At 44.5% G+C, this 18,761-nt stretch overlaps 1 protein-coding gene across 3 annotated transcripts in view; it reads right to left on the minus strand.

Annotated features, from left to right (window-relative positions):
- Positions 1 to 669: 669 nt before the first annotated feature.
- Positions 670 to 18,761, minus strand: part of ddx46 (DEAD (Asp-Glu-Ala-Asp) box polypeptide 46) — a 100,518-nt gene continuing 82,426 nt past the window's right edge. For 2 of the 3 annotated variants that reach the window (XM_038795857.1, XM_038795855.1), the window contains 8 exons: positions 12,396 to 12,589; positions 12,153 to 12,290; positions 11,812 to 11,961; positions 11,432 to 11,608; positions 5,945 to 6,169; positions 5,574 to 5,718; positions 5,201 to 5,274; positions 670 to 1,059 (listed from right to left, as the gene is read on the minus strand). In XM_038795857.1, the coding sequence (XP_038651785.1) occupies positions 1,012 to 1,059; positions 5,201 to 5,274; positions 5,574 to 5,718; positions 5,945 to 6,169; positions 11,432 to 11,608; positions 11,812 to 11,961; positions 12,153 to 12,290; positions 12,396 to 12,589 (1,151 nt within the window). In that variant the 3' untranslated portion in view covers positions 670 to 1,011. The remainder of the gene's footprint in view (positions 1,060 to 5,200; positions 5,275 to 5,573; positions 5,719 to 5,944; positions 6,170 to 11,431; positions 11,609 to 11,811; positions 11,962 to 12,152; positions 12,291 to 12,395; positions 12,590 to 18,761) is intronic. The other variant, XM_038795856.1, reaches the window with a different exon arrangement.

Below are 18,761 nucleotides of genomic sequence, written 5' to 3' on the forward strand. Positions count from 1 at the left end.
TTGAAGCCCAAGATCAATCATTATCATATTGAATGGCGGAGCAGGCTTGGTGAGCTGTTTAGTCTACTTCTGCTCATACCTCTTGTGTTATGAATGCAGTGCCTCTCCAGATACTGCCTGCCTGAAGTATTTCCAGCACTTTCTTTTATTTTGAAAACTGTTCCCGTCATTCCTGTGTAACATACAGAGGACGTTGTCTTTCAGTTAACGGAGTTAACGGAATGCCCTGTCTATTTTTTTCAGATTGAAGTAAAAGATCCCCGTGATACTATTCCAAAGTGGAGTAGGGAATTCTTCTGGTATCCTGACCAACTTTCATCCTTTACTCAGTCCCAAAAGAAGTTAACTAGAGACCAAATCTATTGCTGAGTGTGCGACACACATGTAGGTCATGATTTTCTACAGGACTACAAAATAATATCACTGCCGGGATGCCCAAGTATGTGAAAGGGGCTATACAAATGCAAGTATTTCTCTACCCAAATAAAATGGATTTTCACTCAAAAATAGATTCTGTATGCAAAAATGAAGCATTATAATGAGCCACTTTTATTGTTACTTTAAGCCTAGTAGGATCAGAATAAAATGCTTGATGGCAACACAATGGTTATCACAAGAATGTCTCATACAAATTATAAGTTTGGTGATTCAATGAAGGAAGCCATAAAATTAAAGATAATATTCATTTATTTGACTTTCTTGACATTTTCGTATCCCAGCCTACAAAAGACAAGTTTATACACTTCAAAAGCATGAGCACTTTTTGTTCACATACAGCAAGTTGGATTTAGTAAAAGTTTAAACATTTCAACAGAAACTTATCCCCATTACTGCATTAGTTTCCAGAAATTCACAAGATGGATTCTACAGATTCTGTAGAATGGCTAAAAAGTATTTTCAAATGAACTCGTAATTTTAACATTATAGAGAGAATAAAATAAATCAATTAACCCACAATAATGGACTACCATCAAAACTGACTGTAGACATTGTATACAATTTACAGGTCGCCTACAAAACCTTGTATCGTCCACGGTTGGTTGGCTGGTATGAGTTTTGCTGCAACAAAAAGCAAATATTTAATTTTTCAGTTAATAGACAAATATACGACCACTAATAAAACACTGTTAATTGCTACCGTTTCCAAGCATTGCATATGTGCAAGTTAGAGAATTATCTATCCTTGCCCGTTACAAACATTTTTGGAACACAGACTTTTAAGTTGCTGACAAACCGGCTTTTACTACCCTTTAAACCAGATCCCCTTTTGAAAACACCAAACGACTAGCTCTCAAAGCAGTGAGCGTAATGAGGGGAATTTCCTCAGCTGTCAGCTGTATGCAGTTTCTTGTGCAAGTGTGCATTTGTTAGAATACCAAACACAACTTTTGAACATTAGAAACAAACTCCAGCACGCATCTTAAGGGAGCGTAAAATATCTAGGTGAAGGGAGGTTTGAAATTGATCAATTCTCCTGCGGACAAAAGAAAGGCAGGGAAGAGAAATTTCCAGAAGTGGGGTGGAACCAACTGTTCCCAGTTAAAAATCCTGATCCAAGAGGTGCCCCCGCTACATGCTCCAACAACTGGAAGTATGCCCGGTGAAGCTCACCCTTGTTATGTCCACTGGAGATTCTGATAGGTGCCGACTCTCGTTGTAAAGGCATTGAAAATGCAAAGGAGCAAAGGCAATTGCTGCTAGAAGGATCGACTATATTCCCTTTGATTTCTGGGAAAGGAATTTTTACCCCTATATCATTAACACCCTGAGGGTGTCTTTCTGTTAGAACAACTGGGTTTCTTCTGGCAAGCCAGCAAGTCCCTCTCAAGAGCTCAAGATGCAAAGTCTTGTCCTATTATGGTTTTGGTGGCAGTTAGGTAACAGAAAGTTATTAATAGCTTCCCTTAACGCAAGATAAGAAGGATTTTATGAGAGACAAATCATTACCGGGGTTGAATACATCAGTTTTTCCTATGATTGATGTATAGTCTTTGCACCAAAGGCTAGTTCTACTGTTCAATTTTTTTTTTCATTGACCAGAAGGGACGTTAAATCATTGTCCCTCAGCAATTTTGAACATCAACTTAGGTGCATTAACATGCCTAGAGGAGACATGAATCCTAGGGACCTTTTTTGTTACCAATTTACTTCCAACTGTGGCACTTCCTTTCGTAAAGTGCAAAGTAAGTACATTCCATAAATGAAAATGGCTACTGTAGTATTTTTTAGAATGCTATGGATAAATGTAGTGTCTGGAAACCAAGTAAAATTGAAGGAGGGGGCTTACTGGGACTATAATTATTATTAGAAACACGAGAATGAGAAAGTTAAGAACAGGATAAGGAAATCTAAAAGTATGAGGACAAGATAAAAAACACAAAGTATTCTGGAAGCCAAAAAACACAAAGTATTCTGGAAGCCTGTCAGTGAAAACAGAGCTATTGATCACTGAGAGGAAGGAATTGTGAGTGCAAGATGTCATTAAAAAAAAATGTATTTCATTGGATGTGGGTATTGGTGGCAAGGCCAGCATCTTTTAAAAAAAATATTTTTATTCTCCTTTTTCACAATTTTTCTCCCGAATTTACACCCAACAATCAATAACCAACAACAAATATCTCAAACCCCATAACAGTAACAACGATCCCATCCTCCCACCATGCCCAGACATCAGCCCGCATGTTAACATAAACAAATGACAAAGAAAAAAAGGAATCAGGGATTACCCATAGCCATCTTTAACATACATAGCCCCCCTCCCCCCTAACCCCCCACCCATCCCCCCCCCAACTAATGTTCGATGTTATCCAGTTCTTGAAAGTGCATAATAAATAGTGCCCATGACTTTTGGAACCCCTCCAAGCTTCCCCTCAGTTCGAACTTAACCTTCTCAAGGGTCAAGTATTCCAACAGGTCCCCTCGCCACGCCAGGGCACAGGATGGAGAGGCCGCTCTCCATCCCAGCAGGATCTGCCTTCAGGAGATCAACGAGGCGAAGGCTATGATATCTGCCTCCACACCCGTTTCCAACCCTGGCTAGTCCGACACCCCGAATATGGCCTCCCGGGGACTCGGGTCCAGCTTCACATGCACCACCTTGGAAATTACCCTAAACACCTCCTTCCAGTACTCCCCAAGCTTTGGACAGGACCAAAACAAATGAACGTGATTAGCAGCACCCCCCCCCCACAACGCGCACACACATCTTCTACCCCTTCAAAGAATCGGCTCATCCTCGCCCTCGTGAGGTGCGCCCTGTACACCAGCTTCAGCTGTATCAGCCCCAACCTCGCACACGAGGTAAAGGCATTCACTCTCCGGAGCACCTCACACCAGACCACCTCCTCTATAACCTCTCCCAACTCTTCCTCCCACTTCGCTTTGATCCCCTCCAGTGGTGCCTTATCCTTTTCCAACATAGCTCTGTATACCGCTGACACTGAAGGCCTATTTTTGTTGCCTATCCTTATATTTGTTGCCTATCCTTAATTACCCTTGAACTGAGTGGCTTCATTTCAGAGGGCAGTTAAGAGCCAACCACATTGCTGTGGGTCTGGAGTCACATGTAAACCAGATCAGACGGCAGATTTCTTTCCCTAAAGGACATTAGTGAACCAGATGGGTTTTTGTGCTGACGGTTACCATTACGGAGGCTAGATTTCAATCCAGCGTCTATTAACTGAATTTAAATTCCACTAGCTGCCATGGTCGGATTTGAAACTGCGTCAACAGGACATTAGCCTGGACCTCTGGATTACTAGCCCTATGCCACCATCATCCCATTGATTTTTACTAAAGAAAAGACAAACCCTGAAATGATGAAAAGTAATGAGCATCATTATGACACATAAAAGGATGAGGTTAACTGAGTAGTTAAGCTAAAGGAAAGAAAGAGATGCAGGTCTAGTAGGATACATTCAAGGGTCCTGAAGGAAATGGAGATATTTCCTCCAGTGCTTAATGTAATAGTACTTAAGGAGGCAATGCTGATCTGGGTAAGTACAAAGCAGTTAGCACATCTCACACACCTCAGAATTTAACAGGTGATAAACATGCTAAAATGAGGCAAATGAATTTGGATATCTGACCATGGACTGTAGAAAAAGCTTTGTCAAAGCCCCACAGGAAGCTGAAAAGTAATATTACACAGACAGAGACAATGGTGGGGGCTGGGGTGAGGGAGGATCGGGGGTGAGATGGGTTATGAAGCACTACTGATTTCAGTATCAGTAAGCATGTTAAATCTTTGGTTCAATACAAAGCAACATTTATAACTATATTCTGAATGGAAACAAGCTCAGTACCGTGGAAGAGCAGGGGGATTTGGGATACAAGCTCACCGGATATCAAAAGCAGCACCTTAGTTTGGTGAAGATGTAAAAATCCAATGGAATATTAGGTGTTTAATTACAAGGCATAGAATGCAAGAATTCATGAGGCACCGATGATACATAAAATCTTTACAACCTCAGTTAGGACACTAGAGAAGCGCTGTGCACAGATTCATTAGGATATCACCAGGTAAGAAGAAATTGAAATACAAAGAAAGACGTGAAATATTGGGCGTTTTCATTAAAAGAGGAGATGTTAGGGCATTCTGATAGAAATGTTGATTAAAATGTTTCAATTGTTGAGAGGATTAAACAGGATAGATAGAAGTGAACCATTGGCAATAGTTGAGGGGTTAGGAAGAGGTCATAGATGAAAGATAATATACAAGAGATTCAGAACAGAGGGCAGAAGAAACGTCTTTACACATTGCGAGACTGTGGAATTCACTTTCAAGATTAGTAGTTGAGATGGCAATGTAAGTCAAGATTTAAGATTAAGTTGAATAGCTAGATGAAGGAAAAAGGGTTTAATGGATATGACAAAGGATGGGTAAATGTGATTAGAAAAGCGTATTTGCTTGTGCGGAGGATAAAGACTGACACAGACTGATGGGCAAAACAGACTGTTTCCAAGTTGTGTATTTCGCTGTCCTTTTAATTACAAAATGCGGAATTCTTTCCTCTACTGAACTGTTCCAATCAATAAAAGTGAAACTTAACAATCATTCAGTCAATGTTTAATGTATAACCACGATAGGGTTTAGAAACAGACTTTTAAACTCACTCAAGAGATCATTTTACTGAAAGTGATTTTTGTGAATACTGGTTGGAGGGGATGGGTTTCAAAGAATTTCCATTAAGCTGCTTACCAGTCTAATGAGTTCTTCTTTAATAAGTCTTGTAATTTCAGCTTTAGCTTTCTGAACAGCCAGTTCACTGGCACCTGTTAAATTGCAAGAAAATATGTTTCAAAGAATGAAAGCATATTAATACAGTTTAAACAATTCAACAGCCCACAAGCCAGAATTGGAATATGCATTCTACTTCTTAATGGTACATTACCATCTAATTCTAGAATGTAAATATAAAACATGCAAATAAAGCTTTAATGAAGCATCAAGGGGCATGAATTTCAAATATCAACATTTTTTAAACAAGTCAGCAATAACTGCAGTTTTTGGGCTTGACACCTAAAGCAATGTTTTAGAATGTTACACTTCAAATACATTTCTCAATGCTTACTTTCTATAGCAAGGTAGATTTTCCGTTCGCCTTCTTTGGGCTCTTTCCCTGGAGGAAAGTAAGTGCCTCTAATAGTGATAGCAGCTTCTGAATATTCACTGATCCTCTGCAGAGCTTCCTTGGAGGTTACCTTCCACCTGGCCGTCTACAAAATGTCAATTGCAAATAAAATGAATGGCATGACAGGTACTTAAACAATCTGTGTATGCTTATATTGTTTACATTACACAAAGGTTCTTCGTTTTTCAATTCTACTATACCTGGGCTTCAGACCAATAAAGCTTTTGGTATATTATTAGCATATTCACTGCCTCCTTCCACACTGTAGGGATGCTATGATGCTAAAGTCCACCCAGAAGATACTCTCTTACCTGTGGGAAATCATTGATCTCGAGTTCTTCCTCATATCTTTTGAATGATTCCGTTTGTGCATTTTCTGGTTTCTCATCATCTTGCTTCTCTGCTGGCACATAATTGAGTTTGGCATTGATCTTCTCTGCTTTCTGCTCTGCAATTGTTTTAGCAGACACAGTTGGAGCTTGGAGAGTGCGTCCTCTCATAATAGCATTTGTAGCTTGCTGCATCACATCCTGAATTTAAAGGGGAAAATTAAATGTAATTAACAATGCAGGAAAAAAATGCAGCATAATTACTGGGAGCACTGCAAATTCACATGTGGAATGACACAAATTATTAAGAGTCCAGGTAGAGTGGCTGTAGAAGTTCACATATCGTGATCCTCTACATTGCGGGTTTTCAGGAAACGTTAAGTAAAACCATGCTCTGACCCATGGAAAGAGGGGTAAACAGAGAGTTCCTCTGGACTAGTCTTCAATTCTGTTTAATATTGTTTAGAAACAACACCCAAGATGTTCAGTCTTGAAGATCTTGTTTCTCAGTCTATGTTCTAAGCCAGAAATTGTTGTTAGCACAAGAGCCAGAAACCAAGACAGTACCTTAAAAAACAGAATCCTGTTGCAATTTCTCAAGATTTCTTTTGGGAGTGAGGGACTGAATGAAGAGAGTGGCTGGTCCAGTCTAGTCAATGGCAAACCCCAGGATGTTGATAGTGGGGGATTCAGCAATGGTAATGACATTGATTGTCAAGAGGGGATGGTTGGATTCTCTCTTGTTGGAGTTGGTCATCGCCTGACACTTGTGTGGTGTAAATGTTCCTTGCCATTTATCAGCCCAAGCCTGAATGCTGTCCTGGTCTTGCTGCATATGGGCATGGACTGCTTCAGTTTAGGAGTTGCAAATGTACTGAACATTGTACGATTATCAGCAAATATCACAATTTCTAACTTTATGGTGCAGAGAAAGGCTCATTATAACACAGGTACAAGTACAACACTGGCATCTACCCAGCAATGTGGAAAAAGGCCCAGTATGTCCTGTACACAAGAAACAGGACAAATCCTACCCAGCCAATTACCGTCCCATCAGTCTACTCTCGATCATCAGTAAAGTGATGGAAGGGGTCATCAACAGTGATAAGTGCTATCGAGTGGCACTTACTCAGCAATAGCCTGTTCATGGACACTCAGTTTTGGTTCTGCCAGGGTCACTAGCTCCTGACCTCATTACAGCTTTGGTTCAAACATGGACAAAAGAGCTGAATGCCGGAGGTGAGGCGAGAGTGTCTGCCTTCGACATCAAGGCAGCATTTGACTAAGTATGGCTTCAAGAGCCCTGGCAAAATTAAAGTCAATAAAAATCAGGGGGAAAACCCTCTGCTGGTTAGAGTCACACCTGGCACAAAAGGAAAATGGTTATGGTGATCAGAGATCAATCATCTCAGCTCCCGGACATCACTACAGGAGTTCCTCAGGGTAGTGACCCAGGCCCCACTACCTTCAGCAGCTTCATCAATGACCTTCCTTCCATCACAAGTGGTTATGTTCGCCGACGACTGCACAATGCTCAATACCACTCCTCAGAAAATGAGACTCCTCAGATAATGACACAGTTCATGTCCATATGGAGCAAGACCTGGGCAATATTTAGGCTTGAATGTACAAGTGGCACTTAACATTTGCACCACACAAGTGCCAGGCAATGACTATCTCCAACAAGATCTAACCATCGCCCTTGACATTCAATGGCATTATCATCTCTGAATCCCCCACAATCAACATTCTGGGGGTTACCATTGACCGGAAACGTAAATGGACTAGCCATATAAATACTGTGGCCACCAGATCAGGTCAAAGGCTAGGAGCAGTGAGTAACTCACCTCCTGACTTCTCAAAGCCCGTCCACCACCTACAAGGCACAAGTAGGAGTGTGATGCAATAATCTTACTTGCCTGGTTGAGTGCAGCTCCAACACTCAAGAGGTTTGACACCATCCAGGACAAAGCTTCCAACTTGAATTGTACCCCTTCCACGAACATTCAATACACCAGTGACAAACAATGGCAGGCATCTACCATCTAGAAGAGGCACTGCAGGAACTCACCAAGGTTCCTTAAGCAGCACCTTCCAAACGCATGACCGCCACCATCTAGAAGGACAAGAGCGGTAGATACCTGGAAACACCACCATCTGGAGGTTCCCCTCCAAGCTATTCCACATCCTGACTTGGAAGTATATCGCCGCTCCTTCACTATCGCTGGGTCAAAATACTGAACTTCCTCCCTAACAGCACTGTGGGTGTATCTACACCTCAGACTGCAACAGTTCAAGAAGGCAGTTCACCACCAACTTTTCAAGGGCAACTAGGGTGGGCAATAAATGCTGGTCTAGCCAGCCCCGTCCACAGCCCATAAATGAATTTTTTAAAAAGCCTTTCATATAAAAATTGATCTAGATTTGACTCGTATCTTTAACAGTTCTGAAACACAATGAAAACGTACGACATGGTAAATCATTCCATTGATTGTAGTTTTTTAAAGCATCAATTCACTATACAGCAGGTAGCTGAACCATTATTCATTTACACCAAATAATGCACTAAGAGGTGGATTAGCCAGAAATACAAATTTAGCTGTAATCTTGGTTTGGAGCTTGCACATAGAACCGTAAAGCACAGAACAGGCCCTTCGGCCCTCAATGTTGTGCCGAGCCATGATCACCCTACTCAAACCCACGTATCCACCCTATACCCATAACCCAACAACCCCCCCCCCCCCCTAACCTTACTTTTATTAGGACACTACGGGCATCACCTGTACTTTTAAAAAGCATTTGCTATAATAGAGACTATGTAAATTTCATAGGTGGCAATTTTGCAGCTAAGAAACAAATTATTTTATGGTTACTAAGATAATAAGAGTATGATAGTTGTCTACTGAAGTTCTTAAAGGAGTAAAGAGAGAGATTGGCAGTTTTCTGTCTAAGCTATTGATCCCAGGGGCATTGATCCACTGGAAAGAAAATGTTACGGTCTCACCGTTGGTTCAATGGTAGCCCTCTCCCCCAAGTCATAGTCATGGGCTCCAGCCCTACTGTAGATATCTTAGTGCATTAATCAACTTTGATTCTTCAATGTAATGCTGAGGTAGTGCTACATTTTCAGAGGTGATGTCTTTCAGATGGATACAAAAGATTCCATGTCACTATGTGATAGGTGCTTGATGGCTGCTGTAGACACGATGGGCCAAAAGGCCATTTTCCATGCTGTAAAACTCCATGAATATATCTTGACTGTAAATTACTGCAACAAAAGTTTGTGAGTTCTGCAACACATTACCAAGTGGTCAACGCATTTCTATTTTAAGACTAGCATGGAGAATGGCACATTGAACTATATATTTACATTACCTCCTGGAGGAGAGAAGGAGCAAAAAACTGGATAGACTGTTCCACTCAGTAGCAGAACAGGAAGCAGAAACCTGGAGAGTCAGCCAAGCATTATATACACAGTCACCAGCAGAGAAATAGACTCAGGTTCCCCACAACCCAAAGATGTGCAGGCTAGGTGGATTGACCACACTAAATTTCCCCCTAATTGGAAAACAAAAATAATTGGGTACTCTAAATTTAAAAAAAAGAAACTGATGGTTGAAAGGAGAAAAACTGTAGGAATGGCCCTTTTCTCGGGATTGTAAATTGTACAGCATAAAGCTGTAAGAAAACCGAATGAGCTGCACTCAATATATGTTGTACCGTCTGCTGTTCTCACTGTAGATTATTAGGCCTGATATATTCTAAATGTCTGGTGATGACATGAAATATAAATATATTCAATATTTTATTTTAAATTGTCGCGTTAGTGATTTACTGAAAAACAGTAAACAAATAGTTGAATATGTGATCCCACATCATTTGGTGGCTTACTTTTTATGAAAAGGTGGCTGTTGATACTCAGTGATCATCAAATGCTTACTGCCTATTTTTTTTACTAATGCAACTGGTGTAGCATTTATATGACAAAAAATGAATGGAAAATAGAAGTATGCTCTGGAAGCAGACATTCCCATTAACAGTGTGAACTGACATTGCTGTACCACAATACAAAGCAGAATATCTAATCATTCAGCACAACATGAAACACATGTTGGGTAGATTCTCCATATTCATTCTTCATCAGTAATCTCGTTAGATCATATGCTCATTATACAAGCTGCCACATTTATATCCATTAAAACCAAAGGAATGAAAATCAAGCTGGGTCTTATAAAAGATGGACAATCCTTCCTGCCAGATTACTGCTCAAGAGGGTGAAAATAAAAATCTAACCCACTCAATCCCATTCAGGTAAGTTTATCCTATTCACACAGAATTTTATTAATTGACAACTTTCTTTCATTTGTCTCCTGGAGATTTGATATCCACTGGAGTATGGCTTCATTGACAACCTCTGGTATCTCTCCTAGTCTTCACATTTTAATTGGCTGTCAATTCAATTTTGACATGCGTTATGGCAGATTCCAATAATATCTCCCAGTGCATCCTCTACCTAGGATCTCTGAATAATGATTATAAGCAGGAACCAAGGCAGATTTCCCTCTGCCTACAGGAGTAATGAGACAAAGTGCCTTTATGAAACGGTGTATGAAGTTCTGATAGCCAGCACTTTTGCTAATTGATTTAAGATTCTGACCTCTGGTTCATAGCTCGCAACTAAGTAAATAAAACTACAGTGGAAATTATTTTACACAACAAATCTTATCCATTATGATTTTTACTCACGTTCTAATTCTTGCATCTATCTGACATTCCAGAAATGTTAAGTTAGCTGCTACTCCACATAAAACAGCTTGGTCTATGTAGAAGCATTAAAACTATTTTTACAAGTATTCTTTTGGTTTGTATCAAGTTCTAAACTTCAATTTTATTACAAGTACAGTAAAACTTTACAAATTATCAACTAATATTTCATATGTAAAATCTGCTCAACTCCCTAAGGTTATCATAAAGTACACCTAGAATGCAATAGTTTTTCAGTGATGCTATTTTTAGAGTGAGCAATGTAAATTTCCCTTAATCGCTATGTAATCTCCAAAGTAAATGCAAAAAGGTCTTCAAACATGGGAAGCTAATTTGTGTATGTTTTTGTTACAGTGCCAGATTTGGTTTTCTTTTATTAAAGTAAGAAATCACACTTGAAGCTAAAAGCAATTGAATAATATGAAACGTTCTCTTACTTGCATGGTATTTTTTTTGGGTAATGCATCCAAATATAGCAATTTAGTTGAGAGATCAAATAACCAATTTGCCACACTACCAAAATGATGTGTCAAACGTGCTGCAACAAAGATTAACTGGATGAAGGAAACAGGTCACACAAATTCAAAGAAGTGAGAAGGGAGTCACTTCATTTCAGATAAAATAACCGTGCATTAAGTAAATTCACAAAGTTATGCTGAATCACAGTAGCTTAATACATTCCACTGGCTCACATTAGACATCTATTACCTGAGCTTCTGCACCGAGATTCTTCTGAGCATTGATCTTCAGTGCCAACCTCTTTGCAATCTCCAGTTTCTCTGCATTACCAGCAGATGGCACTGGAACATGAGCAGCTCCTGGCATTGCCATGTCCTTTACACGCTTCTTGGAATTAAACATGCTCTCAATCTGTTCATCAATCTAAAGAAAACAAAATTTTACAGCAAATTACAGCATAATAAAATCATGATATCAAAAGCAATTTAGATGTATTCATTAATATAAATGATCAGTGATGACAAAATTCAAATATGATACCAGGGTAGCTTAACAGAAGTGTGCATGGCACCCTTGCCTCAAATCCCAAAACCCTAGGCTTAGCTCACACTGTCTGCAATACTTACATCAACTGCAGTATCCTCATCATCAGAATCCTGGAGGCCCAGAGCAGCTTTCTGTAGTTTCTTTCTTTCATTTGCTAGAACTTGTTCTGTCTCATCAAACTTAAAGCCTTTCCCAGAGAAGCCGCTGGACTTCTTAATAGTTTTTCCTTCCTTAGAAACGCAAAGAAAATAAGTGGGTAACAAAATTAATGTGGCTGCTCCTTGTTATTCTAAAATCGGGTTAATTTCAAACAGCAATTCCATGTTGCAGAATATTAATGTTCAAAAACTTAATTTTCGTATAAAAGGCAAAAAAAAATCCTTGAACCTAATCATGCAACATAATCACAACTACTACTTACTGCCTTTTGTTGTTCTTTGAAGTCATCCCACAATTTTTCCAGCTCAACTGGAACAGCATTTCCTGATAATTCTAAGGCCTTAATTATATCCCCCGCATAACGGACTTGATCTTCAGTAATGAACGTATAGGCATAACCCTACAAAACAATAGACAGCTACTGACAAATAGCAACTGCATTTAATCAAATCTAATACAGAGTACTTTATCAATGATCCAAGATAATTTTCAGTGTATTACTCACTTTGTTACCAGCTCTTCCAGTACGCCCCAATCGGTGTACATAATCTTCATAGTGATTGGGACAACTGTAGTTGATAACAAGAATCAGCTGTTTCACATCCAGTCCTCGTGCTGCTACTGATGTTGCCACAAGCAATCGGCACACTCCTGTCTTAAAATCATTGATTATACTGTCACGGTCGTATTGGTCAATGCCTGCAACAAAATAATTTAAATTTTCTGCTGTTATTTTAAAGTAAACAATGTTGTTCTCATGTTCAAGGCCCTGAAAATGATGATGCTTAACTCTCCCAACTTCTCCACCAATCAACATGTTACAATGTTTTTATAAACCAACCACAGAGCAAATGAGACAGCCATTTAATCAAATATGGCAACATATGCATTGTTCGTGTGGGTTGAGATGAATATTTTTTTTAAATCAAACAATTTTATTGAGGTATTTTTCGGCATTGTAAACAGTTACAGATAACAAAAAACCCAAAAAAGGCAAAAATGTGCAAACATCATACTTCAATCGAACCATACTGCACAAGCCCACTCCTCTCCCATTGACACTACCCGCATATTTATCCCTCCAACTCTACTCTAATCTCCCCCCTCCTGCTGACGTTCACTCTCCCGCGAAGAAGTGGATGAATGGTTGCCACCTTCGGGCGAACCACAGTACAGATCCCCTCAAGGCGAACTTAATTTTTTCCATACCCAGAAAACTTGACATGCCCGAAAGCCATAGCTCGGTCTTCGGGGGTTTTGAGTCCCTCCATACCAGCACTATTAGTCGCTGGGCTATCAGGGAAGCAAAGGCCAGAACATCGGCCTCTTTCTCGCCCTGGACTCCCGGGTCTTCCGAAACCCCAAAAATTGCCACCCCTGGACTCATCACAACCCTTGTTTTTAGCACCAGGGACATGATCCCCGCAAATCCCTCCCAGTAACCCCCTAAGCTTAGGACATGCCCAAAACATGTGAATGTGGTTTGCTGGTCCTCCTCCGCATCTAGCGCACTTATCCTCTACCCCAAAGAATTTGCTCATCCGAGCTACCGTCATGTGGTCCCGGTGAACGACCTTAAACTGAATCAGGCCGAGCCTGGCACATGTTGTGGTTGAGTTTACCTTACTCAGGGCTTCTGCCCACAGCCCATCCTCCATCTCCCCGCCACGCTCCTCCTCCCATTTGAGTTTCAGTTCCTCCGTCTGGGACTCTTCCCCCTTCATGAGCACCTTATAAATATCTGAGACTCTACCCTCTCCCTCCTTCTCGCCTAGAGTCTATTCTGTCCTGGATCCCTATTGGCGGCAGGCATGGGAAGGATGGGACCTGTCTGCGGACAAAGTCCCGCATCTGTAAGTACCTGAAGTCATTTACCCTTACCAGACCAAATTTCTCCTCCAAGCCCCTCAAACTCGCAAAGCTCCCCTCCAGGAACATATTGTCCACCCTCCTCACCCCCGCCATGTTCGAAACCCCCATCCATGTTCCCGGGGAAAATCAATGGTTATCACATATTGGAGCCCAGACAGACGCACCCACCTTGCCTACATGCCTCCTCCACTGGCCCCATATCCGCAGGACCGCCCCCACTACCGGGCTGGTGGAGTACCTGGCCGGCGGCAGCGGTAGTGGAGCCGTGACCAGGGCTGCCAAACTGTTGCCCCTGCACGAAGCCGCCTCCACCCGCTCCCAGATAGACCCTGTACCCACCATCCACTTCCTTATCATGGCTATGTTAGCTGCCCAGTAGTAGTTGATCAGACTCGGCAATGCCAGCCCTCCCTCGCTGCTGCTCCTCTCAAGCATCGCCTTCTTCACCCGCGGGAATTTTCCCACCCAGACAAAGCTCATGATGATTTTGCCAGTCCTTTTGAAGAAGGACTGTGGGATAAAGATCGGGAGGCAATGGACGATGAACAGGAATCTAGGGAGGACTGTCATCTTTACAGTCTGCACCCTCCCCGCCAGTGACAGCGGGAGTGCATCCCATCTCCGAAACTCCCTCTTCATTTGTTCCACCACCCTGGTCAAATTTAACTTGTGCAACCTGCCCGTCTCGTGCCACCTGTATCCCCAAGTACCGGAAACTTTCCTCAACCAGCCCAAATGGCAGCTCCTTCAGTCTATTCTTCTGGCCCCTTACCTGCATCACAAACATCTCACTCTTGGCCATATTTAATTTGTACCCTGAAAACCGGCCGAACTTCCTCAGTGTTTCCAGTATATTTTCCATCCCGGCCAGTGGGTCTGACACGTACAGGAGCAGGTCGTCCGCATAGAGAGAGACGCTATGCTCCGCCCGGCCCCTGGTCATTCCCTTCCATCCCTTTGCAGCTCTCAACGCAATCGCCAACGGCTCTATGGCCAGCGCAAACAGCAATGGGGAGAGTGGGCATCCCTGTTTGGTCCCGCGATGTAGTCTGAAATAATCTGCCACTACCCTGTTCGTCCTAACGCTAGCTTTTGGGGCCTGGTACAGTAGTCTGACCCAATTCACCAGTCCCTCCCCGAACCCAAACCGTCCGAGCACCTCCCACAGATAGCCCCACTCCACCCGATCGAAGGCCTTCTCAGCGTCCATTACCACCACTACCTCCACCTCCTTGCCCGTCGGGGGCATCATGATCACATTAAGCAATCTTCTCAAGTTAGCTGTCAGCTGCCTGCCTTTCACAAACCCTGTCTTGATCGTCCCCAATCACCTCCGGTACGCAGTCCTCAATTCTAATCGGCAGGACCTTTGCCAGGTGCTTGGCATCCACATTGATCATAGTTTCATAGAATTTACAGTGCAGAAGGAGGCCATTCAGCCCATCGAGTCTGCAGCGGCTCTTGGAAAGAGCCAGGGAGATTGGCCTGTATGACCCGCAGGATTCCGGGTCCTTGTCCCGCTTCAGTATCAGCAAGATAGTGGCTTGCGACATCGGAGGCGGCAGGGTCCCTCTGCCCCTTGCCTCATTAAAAACCCTCATCAAGACCGGTCCCACTAACCCCGAAAACTTCTTGTAAAACTCTACTGGGTATCCATCCGGCCCCGGGGCTATCCCCGACTGCATGGCTTTAGGCCCCCCAATACGTCCTCCACTCTAATCAGGGCCCCCAGCCCGTCCACTAGTCCCCCGCCTACTTTTGGGAATGTTATGAAATGAAATGAAATGAAAATCGCTTATTGTCACGAGTAGGCTTCAATGGTTACTGTGAAAAGCCCCTAGTCGCCACATTCCGGCGCCTGTCCGGGGAGGCTGGTACGGGAATCGAACCGTGCTGCTGGCCTGCTTGGTCTGCTTTATAAGCCAGCGATTTAGCCTTGTGAGCTAAACCAGCCCCTCCAGGAACCTTTTCATCTCCTCCGGCTGTTCCGGGGGTTCTGAAGTATACAGCCTACTATAGAAGTCCCGGAATACCTTATTCAGTCCTGCCGGGTCCTCCAGCAAAATTGGCCTATAGGAGCCACATTGCAATGGGCCCTTGTCTCGCTTGAGGATAAGTGAGATCAGAGCCTGCGACATCGTCGGGGGAAGGGTTTTCTTTTCCTTGGCCTCATTGAAAGTCCTCAACAACAGTGGACCCAGCAGCTCCGAGAATTTCCTATAAAACCCGACGGGATACCCATCCGGACCCGGGGCCTTGCCCGCCTGCATGCCCTCTAGCCCCTTAACCAGTTCCTCCATCTCGATCGGGGCCCCCAATCCCTCTACATGTCCCTCCTCCACCTGTGGAAACCTCAGTTGGTCTAGGAACTGCCTCATCACATTCCTCCCCCCCCCCCCCCCCCCCCCCCCCCCCCCCCCCCCCCCCCCCCGTCTCTAATTCCCCCAATCTCCTTGGCTGCCTCTCTCTTCCGCAGCTGATGCGCCAGCATCCGACTACACTGCTCCCTGTACCTTCCTCAACTGAGCCTCAGCCTTGACAAACTCCGCCTGCCGGCTCCGGCGCTCCTTCAGCAACCCCGCCTCCGGGGATTCCGCATACCTCCTGTCCACCCAGAGTATCTCCCCCACCAATCTCTCCCTCTCCATCCTATCCCTCTTCTCTCTGTGGGCCCTGACTGAGATTAGCTCCCCTCTGACAAGTGCCTTCAGCGCCTCCCAAACCACACTCACCGGAACCTCCACATTATCATTGGTCTCCACATAGCTTTGGATACACCTCCGAACCCGCCCACAGACTCCTCATCTGCCATCAGTCCCACGTCTATTCTCCACAGAGGGCGTTGGCCTCTCTCAGCCCCAACTCCACCCAGTGCGGGGCATGGTCCGAGATGGCATTGGCCAAATACTCCACCCCCTCCACTCGCGGAATTACTGCCCTACTTACCACGAAAAAGCAATACGCAAGTACGCCTTGTGCACGTGGGAGAAGAAGGAAAACTCCTTCGCCCTTGGCCTGGCAAATCTCCACGGATCCACTCCCCCCATCTGGTCTATGAACCCCCTCAGGACCTTGGCCGCTGCCGGCCTCTTACCCGATCTCGACTTAGACCGATCCAGCGCCGGGTCCAGGACGGTATTAAAGTACCCCCTCATTACCAAACTGCATGACTCCAGATCTGGAATCCTACTCAACATCTGCTTCATGAACCCTGCATCGTCCCAGTTCGGAGCATACACATTCACTAGCGCCACCCGGGCCCCCTGCAACTCACCATAACATATCGACCCCCTTTATCCACCGCCTCAAATGCTACCCGCTTGCTCACCAAAATTGCAACCTCGCCTAGAGCCTCGAGGGCCTAGGGCAAAGGGGCCACAAAAACACAAGAAAACACAGAGAAAACCCTAACATAACATCACCACCTCCAGCAATCCCCATAACATACTGCAGTCCATTAACTCGAGTCCAGCTTCTCATTCTTAATGAAAGTCCACGCCTCATCCGGCATGTCGAAATAATGGTGCCGGTCCTAATATGTAACCCACAGCCTCGCCGGTTCTAACAGTCCGAACTTCACCCCCTTTCCGTGGAGGACCGCCTTGGCCCGGTTGAATCCCGCACGCTTCTTGGCCAGCTCTGCACTCTAGTCCTGATAAATACGGATCTCGGTGTTCTCCCACCTGCTGCTCCGCTCCTTCTTCACCCATCGCAGGACACACTCCTTGTCGGTGAAGTGGTGGAACCTTACCACCATAGCTCTCGGCGGCTCATTCGCTCTCGGACTCCTTGCCAGGACTCTGTGCGCCCATCAGCATACCCAGCATCGTGGTCACATACGCCCCAGCATCCGAACGCTCCACGCCTTCAGGGAGCCCCAGAATCCGCAGGTTCTGCCTCCTTGACCTATTGTCCAGGTCCACCAGCTTCTCCTGCCATTTTTTGTGCAGCGCCTCGTGTGCCTCCACTCTAACCGCCAGGCCCAGGATCTCGTCCTCATTATCAGAGGCCTTCTGCTGCACCTCCTTGATCGCCGTCCCCTGCATCTTTTGGGTCTCCACCAGCCTTTCAACCGACGCCTTCATAGGGGCCAGCATCTCCACCTTTAAATCCGCAAAGCAGGTTCTTAAAAACTCCTGCTGCTCCAGTGACCACTGGGCCCACGCTGCCTGATCCCCGCCCTCCGCCATCTTGCTTTTTTGCGTCCGTTGTCCTCTCTTCTCCAAAGCCGCTTTTTTTGATCGCCCCGCTCCTGGTCCACTCCACACAGCGCTGGGGGACCCTCACTGTTTCCTTCCCACACCGGGAATCGTCGTCAAACTACCGCTGGAGCTCCTTAAGGGCCCAAAAGTCCGTTATCGGCGGGAGCTGCCGACCGTGCGACCTACCGAGGCACAGCCGCAACCGCAAGTCCCGATGCAGGGCAATGCTAATAGCGCGGGTTCAATTTCCGTACCGGCTGAGGTTATTCATGCCCTCCCTACTTTGTCTCTTGCCCGAGGTGTGGTGACTCTCAGGTTAAATCACCACCAGTCAAGCTCTCGCTCGCAAAGCCATGATGTGGAGATGCCGGCGTTGGATGGGGTGAGCACAGTAAGAAGTCCTACAACACCAGGTTAAAGTCCGACAGGTTTGTTTCAAATCACTAGCTTTCGGAGCACTGCTCCTTCCTCAGATGAAAAGCCTTCAGAACAGCGACCACGGCACCACACAACTCTGCCATAGCAATCGCTGCAAGACGTGCCAGATCATCGACATGGGTACCACCATTACATGTGAGAACACCACCCACCAGGTACGTAGTACATACTCGTGCGACTCGGCCAATGTTGTCTACCTCATACGCTGCATGAAAGGATGTCCCGAAGTGTGGTACATTGGTGAAACCGTGCAGACGCTGCGACAATGGATGAACGGACATCGCGCGACAATCGCCAGGCAGGAATGTTCGCTACCAGTCGGGGAACACTTCAGCAGTCAAGGGCATTCAGCCTCTGAT

This window comes from Scyliorhinus canicula, chromosome 4 (assembly GCF_902713615.1).
Source record: "Scyliorhinus canicula chromosome 4, sScyCan1.1, whole genome shotgun sequence".
Lineage (NCBI taxonomy): Eukaryota > Metazoa > Chordata > Chondrichthyes > Carcharhiniformes > Scyliorhinidae > Scyliorhinus > Scyliorhinus canicula.